This window comes from Eubalaena glacialis, chromosome 15, assembly GCF_028564815.1.
Source record: "Eubalaena glacialis isolate mEubGla1 chromosome 15, mEubGla1.1.hap2.+ XY, whole genome shotgun sequence".
Taxonomy (NCBI): Eukaryota; Metazoa; Chordata; class Mammalia; order Artiodactyla; family Balaenidae; genus Eubalaena; species Eubalaena glacialis.
Window position 1 is genome coordinate 54,813,831 of NC_083730.1, and position 24,051 is coordinate 54,837,881.

General features: G+C 35.5%; 1 protein-coding gene across 1 annotated transcript in view; it reads right to left on the reverse strand.

The window, feature by feature from the left end:
• The window catches only part of MIB1 (MIB E3 ubiquitin protein ligase 1), a 112,189-nt gene that overhangs the window by 22,062 nt on the left and 66,076 nt on the right, over positions 1 to 24,051 (reverse strand). Inside the window, exon 13 of the mRNA XM_061169637.1 lies at positions 1,085 to 1,217. Coding sequence (XP_061025620.1) covers positions 1,085 to 1,217 — 133 coding nt within the window. The remainder of the gene's footprint in view (positions 1 to 1,084; positions 1,218 to 24,051) is intronic.

Consider the following 24,051-nt stretch of genomic DNA (forward strand, 5'->3'; position numbering starts at 1 on the left):
GTACTGGCTTAAGGTCAGTCGTTTGGATTTTGGATGAAAAGGAATTTATCATAATTAACAACACTTCTAAGAAAATCAATTTTAATAATAAAGGCTTACAATGGCAGGGGAAAGGTTTGTTTAACTTTTGAACTATTTTTTTTTTACCTAAACTTCTGTAGTTTATGGAATGTCTATCTTATGATCTATGACCTAATTACACATAATGTACTATCTACTAAATTTTTCTGCTGTTTCATCTTCTTAACTAGACTGTAAGTTCCTTGAAGTCAGGGATCACAGATAATTCTTTGGTAACTTTAGTGCTTAGCTATGGCATATGCTTGACTGAAGCATTTAAAAATTTTGCTGAATATACCAAAATATCATAAAATTGCAATAAATGGGTTTCCCTCAAAATCCAATCTCATAAAAATGTAGAGCCATCTTATTCCTGAGATGAATGAAATGACCAAGGTGAGCCTATGCTGCTATCCAAGGGGTCCAGCAGTAGTCATGAACTGCATCCCTAGAGCCTAGCTGCAGCCTGGTGTTACCTGGTGGCACCTGCCCACACCAGCTTAGATATCAACATGACGGTTCTTGGTGCTACAGCAGAGTGATTCTTCCACAATAGTGGCAGTGACCCTGGAAAATCCCTTTTCATTGATGCCTATTTCGTTGGACCAATCCAGGAAGACTGTGCAGAGAGAACACTGGAGACTGAAGGATTCCCCCCCGCCCCCTTCTCCCCACACACACCACTAACTCCCTCCATTTAAGAACCAATGTTAGGGGAATTCCCTGGTGGTCCAGTCTTTAGGGCTCCGTGCTTCCACTGCACAGGGCACGAGTTCGATCCCTGGTTGGGGAACTAAGATTCTACACGCTGCGTGGCGCAGCCAGGGAAAAAAAAACAAAAACAAAAACCAATGTTAGGCGGAAGACTAAATTCATACTATATCTGAATTTGCATCATCATGGGATTTTACTGTAAGATACCATCATCATGGGATTTTACTTATTATCAATAAGTAGTTGATGAAGTAAAAAATAAATAGCAATGATCCAAAATTGTTAAAAATTACTGAACTGCTTTTCCTACCTGATGTACCAACAGTTCAGCCACTTCTACATGATTATTAAGGGCAGCCAGATGCAAGGCAGTATAACCATCATCTTTCTTCTCATCCACAATCCATGGCCTTGGTAATTTCGACAGTAAAACACGCATTGCACTGAAAGTCAAATATTTAATTAAATATTTTATTATTTTCTTTAGAAAAAATATTCAAAAGAAACTTTTAAAATCAAATGAATATACTCCTCTTTAAAGAAAATTATGCCCTTAGAGACAAACAGAAATTCAAAATTTCTAAATCTTAAATACACAGCCTTTTGATATTGTAAGAGGTAAACGAATTATTGCTGTTTGGAGAACAGAATCAAAACAGAATGGGAGTGCTACAAAAGGGAAACATTATGAGAGGAAAAAAACCAAAGGTAAAAGAAGTATACCCTAATAAGGATACATGTTGGCCTTGTGGAATCTCTTAGGTTCAACTGGAATAGTATATATTAACAAAGAGTTAATAAAGAACAACCAGGTAACAACAGCTAGGAAGGAAAAATAGTGATAAGACAAATTTTAGGTAGCTGGCAGATTATCATGAACTCTGCAGAATTAAAAATGTGATATATGTCATTTAGCAGTGCTAAATCCAGTTGATATCAAAACACACAAAATGGTCACTATAATCTAATATTTAAAATTTAAGATATGGTAACAAAGTATCTCCAAAGCAAAAAAGACAAAGTTATCCTAAAGAGCACCAAAGATTAAACCATAAAAAATCAGGGGAACTAATTATCGAGAAATCATGCTTTGTAGAGAAAAAGCTAGCCTACCACTCAAAAAGGAAAATAAAATCAGAAGCAACTTTCCTAACCCTAACCAGTCTAACTTTTCTTAACATAGAGGTTTTGTGTGGAAAACTCATAACGTAATTTGGAAAAAATCTCCCTTAATACATCTATCAACTAATTGTTTTTTTTTAGAGTGTGACCTAAGATAAACTGCTCCTGCAAAGAGTATTGGACTTGGCTCAGACAACACTGATATACATATTAGATACTGAATCTTCCCTCACACCTAAAAAATGCAGTAAACACAGAAAAGAAAAGCTTTTAAAATTGTGCCAGTAGAGTACAACAGGGCAAGAAATAACAGTAAGATACATATCGGGATAGTGTTTCGTAAGGTGATACATATGAGAGAAAAATTTTTAATAGAGAAATGTGATAAATGTATGGAGAAACAGTCTGAAGATGCAGAATAAGAATGTGTGTAAATGAAACTGTAAGTCTCTAAAATAATGAGACTAAGGCCTAACATGAGCCAGAGCGTGTTTCCTTAACGGCAGTGGTCTACGAATCCCAAACAGGAAGTCCAAGACATCTGAGAACAAGCTTTGGAGGATCCAAGAATCTCCAAAACTGTACTCACATCTGGAAGTTTATAGCTTTTATCAGATTTTTAAACAGGTTTATGACCCAAGGTGTACTGAGAATCAAAACTTTAAGACAGATTTTGGTGGTTGTTACTGAAGTTACAATCACTGTTCACGGGTAACAAGACTTCTTTGGAAATCTATGAACCATTTTCTCCCGGAAAATACACATAAAAATCTTTACATACAATTTTAAAGAAGTCCAAAACCCCTAAGTTCCATTCATGGACCTCATACAAAGCTAAAGATTCCTGCTTTAGCTCATTTTCAGTAATTATAAGGATTCTATACCTCCTCATTCAGTGGATTAAAATAGAATACTAGAAATTATGTAGATTTTGACTCAAATTCTTAATGGGGAAAAGTACTGGTACAACAATATACTACTGAGTGTTTGGATTTGGCATAATCATGATGCTAATGCCATAGATTATCTGTTACCTTACACACTTGACCATGTGAGAAACAGAATTTAGCTTTATGATTCTTTTGGAGAGTTTTGAAGATGCAAGTATTAAATCATGTGAAAAAAGTTTTAATAAAGAAAAAATGTAATCAATCATTAAAAATAATAAGATAGGACCCAGATTTGAAATTTGTTCTCCTGTCTTCTCCTTGGATGCCGTGTGAATAAGGCCTGTCTTCACTGCAAACCTCGGATATCTTAGCGTTTTGGCTTGCTGTGTTTCTGACAAAGGGAACCTGGCTTGGATAAATCACCCAGCAAAGAAAAATCCAAGACACCAGTAAGATTTTTACCACAGTTGTCTACACCATGTGGCTGAGAGGGTCTTGGTGCTCCGGCCAGGTGTCAGGACTGAGCCTCTAAGGTGGGAGAGCTGAGTTCGGGACACTGGACCACCAGAGACCTCCTGGCCCCACGTAATATCAACCAGCGAGAGCTCACCCAGAGATCTCTGTCTCAACACTAAGACCCAGATCCACTCGACAACCAGCAAGCACCAGTGGTGGACACCCCATGCCAAACTAGCAAGACAGGAACACAACTCCACCCATTAGCAGAGAGGCTGCCTAAAATCATACTAAGTTCACAGACACCCCAAAACATACCATCGTATGTAGTCCTGCCCACCAGAAAGACAAGATCCAGCCTCATCCACCAGAACACAGGCACCAGTCATCTCCACCAGGAAGCCTACACAAGCCACTGAATCAACCTTACCCACTGGGGGCAGACACCAAAACCAAAGGGAACTATGAACCTGCAGCCAGCGAAAGGAGACCCCAAACACAGTAAGTTAAGCAACATGGGAAGACAGAGAAATATGCAGCAGATGAAGGAGCAAGGTAAAAACCCACCAGACCAAACAAATGAAGAGGAAATAGGCAGTCTACCTGAAAAAGAATTCAGAGTAATGATAGTAAAGATGATCGAAAATCTTGGAAATAGAATGGAGAAAATACAAGAAACATGTAACAAGGACCTAGAAGAACTAAAGAGCAAACAAACAATGATGACCGACACAATAAATGAAATTTAAAATTCTCTAGAAGGAATCAAGAGCAGAATAACTGAGGCAGAAGAACGGATAAGTGACCTGGAAGGTAAAATAGTGGAAATAACTACCGCAGAGCAGAATAAAGAAAAAAGAATGAAAAGAATTGAGGACAGTCTCAGAGACCTCTGGGATAACAATAAATGGACCAACATTCGAATTATAGGGGTCCCAGAAGAAGAAGAGAAAAAGGGACTGAGAAAATATTTGAAGAGATTGTAGTTGAAAACTTCCCTAATATGGGAAAGGAAATAGTCAATCAAGTCCAGGAAGCACAGAGAGTCCCATACAGGATAAATACAAGGTGAAACACGCCAAGACACATATTAATCAAACTATCAAAAATTAAATACAAAGAAAAAATATCAAAAGCAGCAAGGGAAAAGCAACAAATAACATACAAGGGAATCCCCATAAGGTTAACAGCTGATCTTTCAGCAGAAAGTGTGCAAGCCAGAAGGGAGTGGCAGGACATACTTAAAGTGATGAAAGGGAAAAACCTACAACCAAGATTACTCTACCCAGCAAGGATCTCATTCAGATTCAATGGAGAAATTAAAACCTTTACAGACAAGCAAAAGCTAAGAGAATTCAGCACCACCAAACCAACTTTACAACAAATGCTGAAGGAACTTCTCTAAGCAGGAAACACAAGAGAAAGAAAAGACCTACAATAACAAACCCAAAACAACTACAAAAAAGGTAATAGGAACATACATATCGATAACTACCTTAAATGTAAATGGATTAAATGCTCCAACTATAAAAGACACAGACAGGCTGAATGGATACAAAAGCAAGACCTGTATATATGCTGTCTACAAGAGACTCACTTCAGACCTAGAGACACATACAGACTGAAAGTGAGGGGATGGAAAAAGATATTCCATGCAAATGAAAATCAAAAGAAAGCTAGAGTAGCAATTCTCATATCAGATAAAATAGACTTTAAAATAAAGACTATTACAAGAGACAAACAAGGACACTGCATAATGATCAAGGGATCAATCCAAGAAGAAGATATAACAATTATAAATATTTATCCACCCAACATAGGAGCACCTCAATACATAAGGCAAATACTAACAGCCATAAAAGGGGAAATCGACAGTAACACAATCGTAGTAGGAAACTTTAACAACCCACTTTCACCAATGGACAGATCATCCAAAATGAAAATAAATAAGGAAACACAAGCTTTAAATGATACATTAAACAAGATGGACTTAATTGATATTTATAGGACATTCCACCCAAAAACAACAGAATACATTTTCTTCTCAACTGCTCATGGAACATTCTCCAGGATAGATCATATCTTGGGTCACAAATCAAGCCTTGGTAAATTTAAGAAAATTGAAATCGTATCAATATCTTTTCCTACCACAATGCTATGAGACTAGGTATCAATTACAGGAAAAAAACTGTAAAAAATACAAACACACGGAAGCTAAACAATACCATACTAAATAACCAAGAGATCACAGAAGAAATCAAACAGGAAATCAAAATATACCGAGAAACAGATGACAATGAGAACATGACGGCCCAAAACCTATGGGATGCAGCAAAAGCAGTTCTAAGAGGGAAGTTTATAGCAATACAATACTACCTCAAGAAACAAGCAACATCTCAAATAAATAACCTAACCTTACACCTAAAGCAATTAGAGAAAGAAGAACAAAAAAACCCCAAAGTTAGTGGAAGGAAAGAAATCATAAAGATCAGATCAGAAATAAATGAAAAAGAAATGAAGGAAACGATAGCAAAGATCAATAAAACTAAAAGCTGGTTCTCTGAGAAGATAAACAAAATTGATAAACCATTAGCCAGACTCATCAAGAAAACAAGGGAGAAGACTCAAATCAACAGAATTAGAAATTAAAAAGGAGAAGTAACAACTGACAATGCAGAAATACAAAGGATCATGAGAGATTACTACAAGCAACAATATGCCAATAAATTGGACAACCTGGAAGAAATGGACAAACTCTTAGAAAAGCACAACCTTCTGAGACTGAACCAGGAAGAAACAGAAAATATAAACAGACCAATAACAAGCACTGAAATTGAGACTGTGATTAAAAATCTTCCAACAAACAAAAGCCCAGGACCAGATGGCTTCACAGGCGAATTCTATCAAACATTTAGAGAAGAGCTAACATTTATCCTTCTCAAACTCTTCCAAAACATAGCAGAGGGAGGAACACTCCCAAACTCATTCTACAAGGCCACCAGCACCCTGATACCAAAACCAGACAAAGATGTTGTTACAAAAAAAGAAAACTACAGGCCAATATCACTGATGAACATAGATGCAAAAATCCTCAACAAAATACTAGCAAACAGAAACCAACAGCACATTAAAAGGATCATACACCATGATCAAGTGAGGTTTATCCCAGGAATGCAAAGATTCTTCAATACATGCAGATCAATCAATGTGATACACCATATTAACAAACTGAAGGAGAAAAACCATATGATCATCTCAACAGATGCAGAAAAAGCTTTCAACAAAATTCAAAACCCATTTATTATAAAAACTCTCCAGAAAGTAGGCATAGAGGGAATTTACCTCAACATAATAAAGGCCATATATGTCAAACCCACAGCCAACATCATTCTCAATGGTGAAAAACTGAAACCATTTCCACCAAGATCAGGAACAAGACAAGGTTGCTCACTCTCACCACTACTATTTAACATAGTTTGGGAAGTTTTAGCCACAGCAATCAGAGATGAAAAAGAAATAAAAGGAATCCAAATAGGAAAAGAAGTAAAACTGTCACTGTTTGCAGATGACATGATACTATACATACAGAATCCTAAAGATGCTACCAGAAAACTACTAGAGCTAATCAATGAATTTGGTAAAGTAGCAGGATACAAAATTAATGCACAGAAATCTCTTGCATTTCTATACACTAATGATGAAAAATCTGAAAGAGCAATTAAGGAAACACTCCCATTTACCACTGCAACAAAAAGAATAAAATACCTAGGAATAAACCTACCTAAGGAGGTAAAAGACCTGTATTCAGAAAACTTTAAGACACTGATGAAACAAATTAAAGATGATATCAACAGATGGAGAGATATACCATGTTCCTGACTGGAAGAATCAACATTGTGAAAATGACTATACTACCCAAAGCAATCTACAGATTCAATGCAATCCCTATCAAACTACCACTGGCATTTTTCACAGAACTAGAACAAAAAATTTCACAATCTGTATGAAAACACAAAAGACCCCGAATAGCCAAAGCAATCTTGAGAAAGAAAAACGGAGCTGGAGAAATCAGGCTCCCTTGACTTCAGACTATACTACAAAGCTACAGTAATCAAGACAGTATGGTACTGGCACAAAAACAGAAATACAGATCAATGGAACGGGATAGAAACCCCAGAGATAAACCCACACACATATAGTCATCTTATCTTTGATAAAGGAGGCAAGAACATACAATGGAGAAAAGACAGCCTCTTCAAAAAGTGGTGCTGGGAAAACTGGACAGCTACATGTAAAAGAATGAAATTAGAACACTCCCTAACACCATACACAAAAATAAACTCAAAATGGATTAAAGACCTAAATATAAGGCCAGACACTATAAAACTCTCAGAGGAAAACATAGGCAGAACACTCTATGACATAAATCACAGCAAGATCCTTTTTGACCCACCTCCTAGAGAAATGGAAATAAAAACAAAAATAAACAAATGGGACCTAATGAAACTTAAAAGCTTTTGCACAGCAAAGGAAACCATAAACAGGATGAAAAGACAACCCTCAGAATGGAAGAAAATATTTGCAAATGAAGCAACTGACAAAGGATTAATCTCCAAAATATACAAGCAGCTCATGCAGCTCAATATCAAAAAAACAAACAACCCAATCCAAAAATGGGCAGAAGACCTAAATAGACATTTCTCCAAAGAAGATATACAGATTGCCAACAAACACATGAAAAGATGCTCAACATCACTAATCATTAGAGAAATGCAAATCAAAACTACAATGAAGTATCACCTCACACAAGTCAGAGTGGCCATCATCAAAAAATCTACAAACAATAAATGCTGGAGAGGGTGTGGAGAAAAGGGAACCCTCTTGCACTGTTGGTGGGAATGTAAACTGATAGAGCCACTATGGAGAACAGTATGGAGGTTCCTGAGGAAACTAAAAATAGAACTACCATATGACCCAGCAATCCCACTACTGGGCATATACCCTGAGAAAACCATAATTCAAAAAGAGTCATGTAGCACAATGTTCATTGCAGCTCTATTTACAATAGCCAGGACATGGAAGCAACATAAGTGTCCATCAGCAGATGAATGGATAAAGAAGATGTGGCACATATATACAATGGAATATTACTCAGCCATAAAAAGAAACAAAACTGAGTTATTCATAGTGAGGTGGATGGACCTAGAGTCTGTCATACAGAGTGAAGTAAGTCAGAAAGAGAAAAACAAATACTGTATGCTAACACATATATATGGAATCTAAAAAAAAAAAAAAAAGGTTATGAAGAACCTAGGGGCAGGACAGGAATGGACACGGGGAGGGGGAAGGGTAAGCTGGGACGAAGTGAGAGAGTGGCATGGACTAATATATACTACCAGATGTAAAATAGACAGCTAGTGGGAAGCAGCCGCATAGCAGAGGGAGATCAGCTCAGTGCTTTGTGACCACCTAGAGGGGTAGGGTAGGGAGGGTGGGAGGGAGACGCAAGAGGGAGGAGATACGGGGATATATGTATATGTATAGCTGATTCTCTTTGTTATAAAGCAGAAACTAACACACCATTGTAAAGCAATTATACTCCAATAAAGACGTTTAAAAATAAAGAGTCATGCACAACAATGTTCACTGCAGCATTATTTACAATAGCCAGGACATGGAGTCAACCTAAGTGTCCATCGAAAGATGAATGGATAAAGAAGACATGGCACATATATACAATGGAATATTACTCCGACATAAAAAGAAACGAAACTGAGTTATTTGTAGTGAGGTAGATGGACCTAGAGTCTGTCATACAGAGTGAAGTTAAGTCAGAAAGAGAAAAACAAATACCATATGCTAACAGATATATATGGAATCTAAAAAAAAAAAAGTTCTGAAGAACCTAGGGGCGGGACAGGAACAAAGACACAGACGTAGAGAATGGACTTGAGGACACGGGAAGGGGGGAGGGTAAGCTGAGATGAAATGAGAGAGTGGCATTGACATATATACACTACCATATGTAAAACAGATAGCTAGTGAGAAGCAGCCGCATAGCACAGGGAGATCAGCTCGGTGCTTTGTGACTACCTAGAAGGATGGGATAGGGAGGGTAGTAGGAGGGAGATGCAAGAGGGAGGGGATATGGGGATATATGTATACGTATAGCTGATTCACTTTGTTATACAGCAGTAACTAACAGAACAATGTAAAGCAATTATACTCCAATAAAGATGTTAAAAAAAATAAGACAAACACATTTTTTAAATTATTTTATTTATTTTTGGCTGTGTCAGGTCTTAGTTGTGGCACGCTGGATCTTCGTTGAGGCATGTGGGATCTTCCGTTGTGATGCGTGGGCGTCCCTCTAGTTGTGGCGTGCAGGTTTCCTCTTCTCTAGTTGTGGTGCGTGTGTTTTTCTCTCTCTAGTTGTGGCATGTGGGTTTTTCTCTCTCTAGTTGTGGCCCACGGGTTTTCTCCCTCTAGTTGTGGTGCGCAGGTTTTCTCCCTCTAGTTGTGGCAGGCAGGCTCTGTAGTTGTGGCACGTGGGCTCTAGAGCGTGTGGGCTCTGTAGTTTGCGGCACGCGGGCTCTCTCGTTGAGGCGCGTGAGCTCAGTAGTTGTGGCATGCGGGCTTAGTTGCCCCGTGGCATGTGGAATCTTAGTTCCCTGACCAGGGATCAAACCCACGTCCCCTGCATTGTAAGGTGGATTCTTTACCATTGGACCACCAGGGAAGTCCCAAACACACGTTATTGATACAAAGAAAAATGGTACTATAACTGTGTTGAGAGAAATGGTGGTAATAGAGGATATTAATAGCTTTCACTTACTTGTTCTTCCTTCTTGCATTTGTAAGTCAACAAGGTAGAAAACCTGAGGTCCCTCAGAAAGAAGAGCCAATGGTTCAGAAAGTTACTAAGGCGTTTAAAAAGAAATAGAGGGAATTCCCTGGCGGTCCAGTGGTTAGGACTTGGCACTTTCACTGCCGGGGCCCAGGTTCGATACCTGGTCGGGGAACTAAGATCCCACAAGCCACACAGCAGAGCCAAAAAAATTAAATAAAACTATATAAAAATAAAAATAAATAGATATGTATGTATTCTTGAAAGCCAATTGCCTCCCTGCACTCTTATTACTTTGTGTCTTTTTGCTTTTTCCTCTCTTAGTACAGTACATATAACTGAACTGTCAGAACAAGGGAAAGGCAGTGCCAGGCTACTGTTGGCAGTGACAAAAACAACCCTAGTCCCTTCTAGATCACATTCTACAAAGTATATCAAATCCTAATATCAAAATGCAAAATTCAAGATTTTCAAGGAGCAAGTTTTTATTTCAGAATAAATCTATTCTGTTAATTAGTCTCACTGACATAAATGTTGTATATTACACTATAGAATAACCATATTAAAATATTTTTTCCTCACAATCCTGAAACATTAAGAAATATATCATTAAAAATAAAAATTGAAAGAAATTTGAATTAATCCAAATGCCTTATTTTAAACTGATTAAATTATAATATTATCAACATATTTTAAAGAGAAATGGTAATTTTTGATTTCCCATAGCAACAGTGTTATATTGGCAAATGAGGTGAATACACCAGACAATAGTTAATAAAGTAAATGAAACAAGTGGATAACTAGGGAAAAAGAGATTTTTATAAGAGGAGATCCAGACGTCGAATTAGGATGATAGATAGATAGATAGATAAATAAATCACCAGGATGGAATTATTAAAAAGATGAAAATTATGTCTTTTTCTGGAAAATAATGATTGGTTAAAGAGTGAAGAAATGGTTTGTACAAAGCCTGGAGAAAGAATGAGAAAAATAATTTGTCAGTGTATCACCAGCGTTATCTATAGAAAAAGCCCCCTGATGAGCAACCCCAGTATTCTAATTTACCCTCCAGTAGAATCAGGAGAATGCTATCATCGTCATATGCAAAGTCATCACAGGTTGATGGTACTGTCAATTAAGATCATCTAACCAGTTGTCTTGCTCACCAATCAATTTCCAATTTTAACTTAGCTTTTCATAGATTTCTTTCTCCCCACTGCAGGGGAAAAAAATCTACTGATCAGCTGGTGTAAGTACTACAATCCACTTAGCAATATTTCTTTCTGTAAATAGTAATTTGGCATTCTTTATTAATGTTAATTAGTGTTAGTCATCTCTATGGACCTATAAAGCCAAGGTCCATACTCGGGCCCTGTGAAGCCCCAACTAAACACTCTCACCCATAACAGCTCTATCTCATATCTCTAACTGAACAAATACCAACACTTCCATAGAAACCTCTGTAAAATATCGTAAGATTGCTGTAAGAATTAAATGACATAATGTAGGTAAATGTTTTAGTAGAGTCTAAAATTCTTCAATATAATAGTGTTATTTTATTACAGTTCTAAGATTATAGACCTATAAAGTACACAGTACAAATTTCCCTTTTCTCCTTCCCAAGAATTCCTCCTGTATTCTTGATTTTGGTTATTCTTACCACCATTTAACCAGCCACCCAAGTCAGAAACCTGGGAATCATTCTAGACCCTTTCCTCCCTTCTTACTCCTGCGTTCAATTTGTTCTCTTGATTTTCCCTTTTAAAACTAAACTATTCTTTCCCAGGGGCCCCAATATTCTTTATATAGGCTTTCATTACCTTTCCTCTGAACATCTGTAACAGCCCCCTTCCAAATCTATCCTCTATACCCCCTTCCACACAAATCTAATCATTTCACAATTTTCACAAGTTCAAAATTATCAGCACTCAAATTAAAAAGGCTCCCTTTAAAATAACTAAATCTTTTTAAGATACGATTGATCTCGATAAAACTTATTCTGAAATATACTTTTTGTTTTAATATACTTTTAAAAGAATATGAGACTAAACTTATTATTTTGTTGATAACTGAATTATAACAAAATCAACTCCTGATGAAATGGTTTAAGTTGTGGAAAAATATTGCAGATAGCCCCAAATCAAAATTAATGCAAAAGTCAATGGTCAACTAGCCAGGAGTGGGTACATTTTTGTTTTTGCTGTTTTTAAATAAACTTTTTATTTCAGAACCATTGTAGAGTTACAGAGGATTGTGAAGATACTGCAGAGAGTTCCTCACCTCTACTGTTAATATTGTACATCAGTATGGTACATTTGTTAATTAATGAACCAGCACTGACTGCTATTAACTACTTCATTCCAACTTCCTTAGTTTTATTTCATGTTCTTTTTCTGCTCCAGAATACCACATTACATTTAGTTGTCATGGCTCCTTAGGCTCCCCTTGGCTCTGACAGTTTCTTAGACTTTCCTTGTTTTTGATGATGCTGACAATGTTGAGGAGTACTAATCAGTTATTTTGTAGACTGCCCCTCAGTTGGAATTTGTCTGGTGTTTTCCCATGATTACACTGGGGTTATGAGTTTTGAAGAAGAAGGTCTCAAAGGTAGTGCCACTTCATCACGTCACATCAAGGGTACACACTATAAACATGACTTATCACTGTCGATGTTAACCCTGATCATCTGGCTGAGGCAGTGTTTGTGAGGTTTCTCCACCACAGAGTTACTCTTTTTCCCCTTTTCTATACTATAGAACACTAAAATATACCATACACTCTTTGGAAAGAAGTCACTATGCGCAGCCTAAACTTAACACGTGGAAAGTTATGCTCCACTTCCTTGAAGGTGGAATATCCACATAAATTATTTAGAATTTTTCTACACTGGAGATTTGGGGTAGATTAATTTTAACAGAGACCTATAACCCTCTCATCTTAATTAGAAAGCTGCTAATTAATGTTCATTCCTGATCTTCCCCCCACAAAAAGCAAACAAACAAAAACAAATAATATGATGTCTCAAGAAAAGAGCCAATCTTTGGGCCTAGCCTGCAAGATGAGCTAAGAAAAAAACAGAATAGCCCCTGGTCCCCTCACCCTCATGTCCAGAACAGCTCTGAGTGGTCTGTCTCCTTTCTTCTCATGGGGTAGACAATCTGAGGAACCCAAAAGATAACCACAAAGGTCAGCTGTTCCCCACAGCACCTTAGTTAATTAAGAGGATTCTGCTGTTAGGTTGCAAGAACTGAGGCCCATAGAGTTACCGGGATAAGGGTGTTACAGCTCAATAAATCAATAATTATACTAAGCCAATAGACTCTCACTTGTGGAGCACAGTATGAGATTTGAAGATACTTTCCCTAACGTTCAAACACTCTTCTTTATTTCTCAGTCTGGTTGTTTTCCAAAAGGTTAAGGACATGGATGATTTAAGGATAAGATCTTACTACCAGTTAAGCAGGCATTTGTGAATACTGCCAAAGAAGCATTAAGTTCCGGAACAACTAATAGTGGTGCCTAGCATAATCCCTGGCACATGGTAATACTCAAACGTTTGCTGAATGATGAACAAATGAGTTCTAAGAAGCAGAGGGGACAAGCAGCTGTCTGCATGGTATGTAACAGTCAAATGGCGCTGGGTCCATTTTTAGGACCTGCCATGCTTTGCAATCTTTCTTCAGAGATGGGCAACATTTTTCCAAATAAACCATAGTAGCTAAACTGAGGAGGCCTTACATATTAGGATTACTTAATGTAAACAGACATTAGAACGGCACAACAGCACATATTAGGTGTTCAATAAATGCTTGCTGAGTTAATGAACAATCCCTCAAATATAGTTTAAGCATGTTACTCCAGAATCCATAAAGAAACTTAATAAAAAAGTTGATGAATCCCAAGTAGAAGTTCTGTAGGGCATGCTAAAAGCAAGTTAGTATGTAACGGTCTGAATACATTTTTATTCAATACACACCCCTATCTAAATGGATGGAGACAAGAAGTCTAGGAGGGTATATACCAAAATGCTATCTGTGATAATCACTTTAGTAAATGAGTATGGATAGTTTTTATTTTCTTTCATCTATTTATAGTGATAGACATGACTCAAATGTTTTTTAATTCTTTTTTTTGGTGTGCTTTAATTTTCTTCCCACAAACTCTTTTTTGACAGACACCGTAATTAAAAGGTTCATTAATTTAGCTTAAATTCATTAACTAGGAATTTGGTAATGTAGTAGAATTTAGCTCAAAATGAGAGAGATATGTAATGACAATGCAGGCTACAGGAGAGCTGTACAGGTGAGTACTCGATCATTCTTAAAATAAGACAACCAAAATGATCTCTTCTATGATGTAAGGCAGGGAAGCCTAGTTTACTTATCTTTATACCCGCTTTGTGCACCCAGTATTAGGTGCTCAAAGTTTAGCTGAATGGAACAAAAGAAGAAACAATCAAGTGAACAACCATCTTTCTGAGCATACTGGAGCAAGAATGCTCACCATGCTACATTTTTGGTTGACGTTCCAGTCCCCAAGAGTCCATTCCCTAACTACTTGCATTTTCATAAACCAGAGCAACAGCAGGCACAGTGGTGAAGATCTCAGTCTGAAGCCAAACTACCTGGGCTCACATTCTGGCACCAACAAACTGAAGAGCTAATGACTTGAGCAGGTTACTTACCTTCTATGTCTCAGTTTCCTCATCTATAAAATGTGAGAAGAATCACAAATCCTATTTCATAGTATCGTTATGAAAATTTTAAAGGGCTTAGAAGAGTACCCAGACCTTCATACACTATATGAGTGTTTGCTTGGAGGGGGGGGGGTACTTTTACTGCTACAAAATGGTCAGCAAAGATGGGGTAATTTAGAAACCTGAAAATTAACCTATCTTAACACTCTGAGATGTGTCATCTTATCACAATGTGTCTAAAATTATTTCAATATCTAGAAAAGCTGACTCTTTAAAACTGCCAAATATCTACAGAAGCATTCTTTATGTCACTGTTTTAAAACAGCCATCCAAAAAAATTAAACTGCTATGTTATTAAATGCTAAAGACAAAAAGAATGTCAAGGACAAATTTCCCTTCTAGGAGAATAAGCTCAGAAAACTGATAACTGTTTTTCTTGATTCTTAACTGAATCAATACTTAAGAGACTATATTTGAATTAAGAACAAAGTATAGTTGGTTTCTCTTGGGCATTCTTAGGTTTGTAAGATCTTAAATTGTATCTCCATAGGTTTGTGGAATTTGATGTTATATTTTTTTCTCCTTGGCTAAAAAATAAACTTCAATATTAAGATTTATGGTAAATATGCTATTAAATTTATAGCAAAAGTATTTTTCCTCTGCAACATACACTATGTGACAAAGTTACATATAGGTTAATGACTATTTAAGTCTGCAGTAAAGTGTGAAATGATCATGCCTACATGCAATTTCAGAAAATAAAATTGGAATGGCAATGTAGAAGGGAGGAAAAAACCACCTCACATTTGAGCATAAAATAAAATTTAATTAATGCATTTTAATAGTTATATAAGTATATATAGTTTCAATATAAAAGTACACAATTACTCAAAAGCATTCCAGACACTGTTTCTCACCTAAGTACTACAAAAAAATTTACTCAAATTGACAATGAATTTAAAGTTTTAAGTAGCATTTCCAAGATTTCATTTACACATTACTCCTTTCTTCTTAGTGATCTCTCTCCACCCTCAATATATAGGTTCTATTTACCATTTTTACAAATTTGCCATTCAAATATTATTTATTAAATTTAAAAAGAATGTATAGCAACAACTAGCTCTAAAAGGTAACACTACAAAATCCCTTCTGGCCTTTAGCTGTATAAAACATCATTATCCTGATTTTTTACCAATAAAAAAATCAGGTCATGAAACATATTTTGGCAGCAGAGGGATTTTACTTGTTCCATATCTGTCTAAAGATCGTCTTGCTACTCGCCAGGGTAATATTTTTCCTCTTTCTTTTTTTCTCTGCAGTGCATCTAAGTTTAGTGACAGCCGCATCAGGCTTTCCTAGTCTCAGCGCAAGCTCAGTGAAAATCTGGGATGTGTAAGTGGAAACATGAGAGACCGCTTTATTTGGCAGTGCTTTGGAAAAAAAAAAAAGGAGGACAAATGGCAAGGCAGTGTTTGGACCGCAGGATGAACAATCAATAGGCAGAAAGCAAGATAGAGGCTTCCTCAGCTTCTGGATCGACAATCGACAGCTGAGAGACTATTTTTTGCTATGGTTGACTAAATATGGTCAGGGAAGAGAGAGGCACAAGAGAGCCTGTTTGCCTGGGAGTGCATGTTTCAAATGCTTAGCTGCCTATAAAGCTGTAACAGTTCAGCCTGTGGCCACTGAGGGAAGAATATAAGTTAACCTTTGTAGTGACCATGTGGAAGTCCTGACCTTGCTTGCAGACTTGACCTCTGGATATGACAAGGTAGCTTCAATACAGATCTACCATTTAATCCTGGAAACTAAAACAAACAAAAAAAATCTCACAGCAAGAAAGATGCAGAACATTTCCTGAGAAGTCAGAAGACCCCAATGTATTCTGGTGCGCAAAGAAAACAGGGTGAATGTCTACAGTTACTTGGGGGGGAGCAAGGTGTGTTTTGATTTTTGTTGGGTTTTTATGTCTTTTTTAGATTATAAAATTAACCTCCTCTGCAACTTTTTCCCCAATTCTGAAGCATTCCATCTGAGAAATAAGTGAGGTTCATTTTCTTGGCCGTTGTAGCAACCTTCCTCCGTTGCTTAACTTTCTGTCCAGCAGATACAAGGTGCTTATAACTGTGCAATACTAGTAATATGACATTCTAAATCAAATAGCCAACGCTGATTCAATTTTACTGTAGTTTTTTTTCTTTTCCCTTAAGCATAAGGGAAGGGAGAGGGAAAAGATGGCTGACTTATTTTTGTTTGTTCATTTGTTTTTCAAATTTATCTTAAAAGGTGAGGTTCTGTGTTCACTGTTTCTTCCCCCTTACTTCACCCGGCTCATGAAAAGAAGCGCTAATTCAGCAAACAGAGTGAAGAAACAATCAAGATGAGATGGCTGCTGCTGATGTGACTCTCTAGGTCTTTATCTCTCTTCCTGCTGCTAACGCTGCATGACACTAAGCTTACAGGTAACACAGCACCACAGGCCTGTACTTTTAAGGATGCTTATGACTTTCTGCATGCTTACCTATTACTGACTCGATACATGTTTTTATTGTTAGATTAAATTCTATCTGGGCACAGCCTAGTTTCACAGTTCAAGTAGAGAGCTTATGTAGTATAAAAAGGAATGCTGTTAAATATCATGACAGGTAACTCGATCTCAAACTTGTACAAATCCATTCCTGTCATTTACATTATTAAAGAGTTCGTTTTCATTGTTTCAGATTAAATGGTGGTTTTGCATCCCTAGTAAATCACATCCTGCTTCCAAAGTATACTATCGCTTAAAAACTATTAACTATTTCAAGGTTTAGTCAACCAAGATACTTGGTAGATCACAAAATACTTTTTATTGCCAACTCTAATAGTTGGGCACAAAAATAAATCAGAATGTGCATGGTGAAATTCTAACTCTGCATTGCTGAAACTGCTGTAGTACTGGGCTATCTGTTGCTACATTCTGATTTGCTCTCTATAAGCTGCACTAGCTTTTTATCACAGACTGCAGAAATTCTACTTTCTGTGTCTTTTCTTCCCGTCCTTTCTCAGACAGGAAAATTTCTCATTTTCTTTTAAATTAACCTTTTAATACCACAATAATAAAAGGCAACTCACCAACTATAATTTCTTTTCATGCTAAATGATCAAGCTAAAACTCAACTGCTCATAGGCTAATACCTTTCAGCTGTTTTTAAGTGAGACTTTGGACAGTACTGTTCTGGTACTTATCCTTTATATTAAAAACAAAAAAACAAAGAATCAAAACAACTCAACTCACCAAAATTAGATATTAATTCATCTATCTAAATTTATATTTAACCCAAAAGGAGCACCAAAGTGCAAAATTCAGGTAAGTAACTAATAAAAAGAAAGGAACAACAAAGAAGTTTTCAAATGATCATGAGTTCTTATCTATGACCTTAAAAAAACTAACAAAAAATATCATCATCTTTAAAAATTCAGTTCATTCACACCCTAAAAAGATCTGGTTTTTCTCCTTGTCTTTTCAACTTTAGAGTTAATATCAGAAGAAGTACTAATTGGCTGTTAAGTTTTTAATAAGACATTTAGTTTGTAAAAAGAATTTGCACCAAATTAATTATTGTCTACTTGTAGGATCTAGAAGCAAACTGCAAAATAAGAAGAAATTTGCTCTGAAGACTATGAAGAAACACTAGGCTGATCTTACCAATATCTGAAATACACTCTGTAAATCCCCACTGATACTATGGATCTCTTGCAGAACCAAACCAGGACAAAGTTCAACAGATAACTGGTCAAAGTTTAAAAGTGTATGTCCACCAAGAACAAGGAACCATGAATGGCACTAATGCCATGCCTCAGGTAAATTTGTTATAAAGTTTAGTCTTTGATAGTCTCTGCAAATGATCTACCATTTCTCTCCATCAGTAAGCTGAATGTTTTACTAACAAATGCGAAAATAAAACATTTCGTGTTTTTACAGCTAACAACTTAGTAATACCTACTCAGAGTACATACTTCTTTATGTACCCATATGAACATACAATGCTATGGAATGTAAAGAAGTATGTATTTTTGGTAGGCAATAAACCGCCAAGAGGGAACTAGAATGCAACTATGTGAATGACCTTCATATGGTAAATTAACCTAATATCAAAGAGATGACCTTTGGCAATACTAACACCAGAAAAATGTACCTACTACTTACAGATGGAAACTAAATGTTGCTAAGATTTATATTTTGTGAAGAAAAAAAGTTTTACTGAAGTAGATTTTAAATTATCATGAAATTCCTTTTAAATCTTTTAAGTTAAGCATACTACATTTTACATTTTTTAAATTAAGTATTCACATGATTAAAGTTGAACACAAAAGAGAATAGAGTATTACTAGTACAAAACAATGAGGGATACACATGACCTATTTTCTGTCTCCACAATTTGACATTAATTTAAATGTATCATATTAGTAGTGTTGACTGATTTAACAAAAGCCAACTTCATTTGCCTTTCAACAGCTCTTCTTCATATTTTGATAAATTTATAATTTAATAATATTAGAGGAATTTCTGAAGCAAGTTTTGCTGTTTTAGGTTTTCTTTCTGAAAGCTATAGACATAGTTATGATTTTAAAAGGCTATCTTTCAAGTAAAATTCTGCTCTCAAAGAAAAAAAAAATGGTCCTTGTCCTTCTCCCTAATCCAGTCTCCACTTTCAATGCTGTGTAAGTACTTAGAATGAATCAAGACATAAGATTTATTCATGAAAAATGACAAAATTCTGGGAAATAGCTGTAAGTCAACAGGGCACATTGGTCACAGACTGCCAAATATTTAAAATAAATTAATTTATTATCTATATTATCCTTGAATTTGCTTTCTCCAAAGAGGGCACATAAAATGAAAACACTATAGTCAAGAAACCAATTTATACAGAAAGAATAACCATCTTTTATTAGTACTATGCAATTATAATTCAATTTTTTATAAATATGATAGACCTACTATTTATAGTATGTTAGATATATTAAAATACTTTTTTGTATTTTATATAAAATTTATTTTGTACAATATATATTTATATACTAATAAATTATAAATGATATAGCTCTTAGCAACAATTTATAAGTAGTACCGACTTTAAGCTACTATAATAGACTTTGAAAAAAGAAATACTAATATTAATATTCATATATTCTAATCATTTCTTACTAAAAGTTTTATTTTGACTAGAGTATTCAGACATGTATTACATGTCTAAATTTTTTTGTGTCACAGTTGAATAGAAATGGCTATAAGGTTATCCAATTTTCTGTTTAATAAGACAACTAGATAATTGTCAAAAGATGATTTTCATTTTATCGGCAGATTATAAAGAATGAGAGAATGACTATTAGATATGGTAGCGTATAAATTATTGAATATTTATTGGAAGTTACAAAAAGTTCATAATTTTAAAATTCCACGTTTTCAAAGAAAAAATCAGTTCAAAGCTTAACTCATTCAAGAATAGCCCTTCTTTCTGATCATCTACAAAGAGAATGGCAAAGCTGCATATTCCATTTGTTAAGTTTAACTGTACATGCCCTAAATACCAAAAACTGACAATATATACCTCAAAAGTAGAGGTTCCTCTATAAAACTACTCAAAGGGTATTACTGCATCCATGTTTTATAATAAACAATTATATTCATCATTCTATAGGTATAAATGTTTTTAATAATTATTTTAAAACATCCCAGCAACTAAGAATCTCGTTGCTACAATATTAAGAGTATATAATCCCTAGAAAATAAAATGACAGCATCTGTTATTCATTTGAAAAAGTAAAATTATACACTGATTCTAGTGCTTACAAGTTCAACTTAACATATCTAAGAGTATTTTCAATCACTCTAAAATGTCACATCTATCACTTAGATCAGCTGTTCATTTTTAACTGAGTACATATTAAACTCTGGGCATCTGCTGACACTGGCGTAACTCAAACATTTCAACTGTCTCGCTGACAGGGATAACAGATGCTGACATTATCAAATGCTGTACTGTTTTTTTTCCATGGCCTCTCCTTGCCCCGATATGGCCAGTATATGAAACTGAACTGCCATCCAAAAGCACAGTTGAGCAACTGGATCTGCTAAACGGCTCCCATATAACTAGTAAAAATAGAAGCCAGTTTTATTGCTATCATCAGCACTGAAGTCCACGCAATTTAACACCTGTTTCATTTCTATTAGAATGATGGAAATAATTGTAGTCACATTAATTTCACCAGCAGCATGACACTCATCAACCAACAGATGCAGAATGTACTTAATATGAGAATTGTTTGAATATTGCCTGAATTAGTGTTGACCTTCTCCCAGTTTGGTTCAAAACAGATAACTATTTCTTTATATTTCACTGACAGCACTTATAGGCAAACTATAACTGCTCAAACTTTTATTTCAAGGCAAGTATTTTCAGAAGACATCCTTTCCCAATACTGAAATCCCCTTATAACAAAAATTTGTTCTACTGAGTTTTAATGGTAGTTTTAATACTCAAATTCATGATTATTACTAACCGCAAGTCAATGTATTATTAAGCTGATAATGAGAAGTAACTAGGCAATCTGTACCCAAAATGACAGAGAATTCAGTCAAGGAACTAGACCTTTAAAAGGGTTAAATTATTAACCTATGATTAGTAACACTACATAAGCAAAAAGAAAGAAAAATAAGCTATCATGCATGGCAGTTCCTTTCAACACAAGTCTAAGCAATACACCGAATACACGTGTCATCTATTTATAAACCAAAGCCCAGAGGTACTTTCTTAAGGCTACTCATTCCTCCACCCCGTCAGCAACTTGCTGTTAGTCCTTAAGTATAATACTAAAAAAAGCAGCGGCAGTAGAAAAGTATGACTAGCAGTGCTCTTCCCTAACCTATTTCACTTACTTATTTGGTTTACTGCCCAAGGATAAATAGATAACATTACTCTGATACACATCAAGATCTATTTGCTCTTTTAAATGGTGTGGGTTTTGAAACAGGTCACTGTCTGTATTTAAGAATTAAGCAAAAGTGTTAAAAATAAAGACGTACATTGATAACTCCTTAATGCACTAACGACGTGTTAAAGGGTAAAGATTTCTGCACCACTAGAGAAGGGAATAGTAGGAAAAGTGCCTTCAAAACATAAAGTTTTACATTCAATGGCTGAAATACTGATATGAGAATCTCTTAACATTTGTGTAAGGACCATAACCATAATTTTTCAAATAAAAAACAGTTTAACTGTTCTGGGTCCCAAACTAGCGGCACTGCAATGCTTTGCTAGAGCTGGTAAAATGGAACCAAATCGCCTCTTCAATGGATTTGGTCCCCTTCAACCAGCTGTAGCTATGCATTGATTACTACAGGACAGCCAGCGTTTTCATTTATCAATATCAATCACATCAACTAATTTCAACTTATTTAAATTACTCAGATTGTGGTTTAAATCAAATAATTTGTTACTGTTAATTCTACTTGGAAGAGCCATAATGGTAAATAATGTTTATAAACAGCTTTATGAAAAATGTGTGGATGACATAAGGCTTTCAAATAAAATTATTTTATTCATTTATGGTCTCTTGGTATTAAATTTCTTATCCTTCAGAAAAGAAATGGTATTGAAATGTAGACTATGCCACACAATTTTAAAAAAACAAAACTTCCTTCAAAGGAAGAAAATATCTGGGAAGGTCACCTGAAACCATAACAGGAATGTCACAGTGTGGGCATGCACATTTTTAAGTTAAAGAAAAATGTAACATTATATAAAATAAAACTCCAGCAATGTTGAGTCACTACCTTCCATATGATTACCATTTAATTCTACTGCTATTTAATAGAACATTGATAGGTAAGGTGGAAAAGGAGATGATGCCACTGCAGAGCATCTTACAGACAGACTTAAACAGAAAGTATCTAATTCTTCTGACCCTGAACCAAAAGACTTTAATCCTCAAAAAAGAAAAAACTTGTAAGTATTGCTACCTTTTTACTTATGTAGACATTTCACCTCTCCAAACATGTTTCCTCAGTTGTAAAATGAGAAGACTTTTTCTAATTCTGAGTTAAAATGGTTTCTTCTGTCTTGCAACCTCACTGGTCAGTACCAGGAAAGAAAAGCCAATTTTAAGAATACGAAACTTGATGTAGAAAAAAAAGAACTCAAAACAACCCAAGTTACAATTACAACCAATATATAACTTGTGTTATCTTCTGATATTCTTTCGTGTCCAATTAAAATCACACTTTATTGGGCAATGTACAGTCAAAACTGCATAAAATGTCTTAAGGAAATAGGAATAAAGAAGTTGTGTACCTTTAACTAAAGCACCACTTTGTTGTAGAATGAAAGTTATTTTTTTTATGTCACCTGACACCAATTATCTGGTTGGAGGAGTCACTGTTATAAATTTCCAGAGGAATTCTCAAGAATTAAAGAAACAGAAGTAGTATCTTTTTCCTCCTTGTATAGGCTTAACATTATATTAAATATACTATGCCTATTCTCAATAAAGTTAAACAATTCAAAATATTTAAAAGTTACTTCCTAAACACTTTAATTTTCAGTCTATCTTAAACTTTATAACTTAAAAATATTATAACCTAAATTAAATTCCCTCAATAAAATCTCTTTTTGACCATCCTAATTTGAAATAATTGCTGTTTCAACTCTTGACCGTTTCTCTACAGAATTTATATTTTAATTGATCATATACTCCTGTGATATCTAACACTGTCCTGACTGTCAAATTAAGACTAACATGTATTGAGTCCCCAGTATAGTCAAGGCATTACAGGAGATACACAGATAAATATTTGTGCCCACAATTTTATCAGAAAGAAACATAAAAATGCACATACTAAGGAACAGCACAAAGCAGATTATAAGTACAAGAAAACAAAAACACAGAACAAGGAAGTATAGGGCAAACAGAAAATAACTTCAGTGATGATATAGAGGAGCTCTGGAGGAGAGTTGGTTAAGAAAAAGAAGGGATAAGGGCATCTTAATGAAAGAAAATGCTTAATAAATGAAGGAAGAGAGCAGACAATTTTAGGGAGAGAGAGTAGTATAATGTAGCTGAAGGGCAAGGTGGGCAGAGGGATTTTAATTAGTAGGAGATAAAGTTAGAAAGACAGGCTCATGAAGCACAAGAAGTGAGCTTGATATATTAATACATTCTTAGTTAAATCATTCACTGTCCACGTGTTCCAGTCTTGCCTCACATACAGACCGTAATACAGAGAA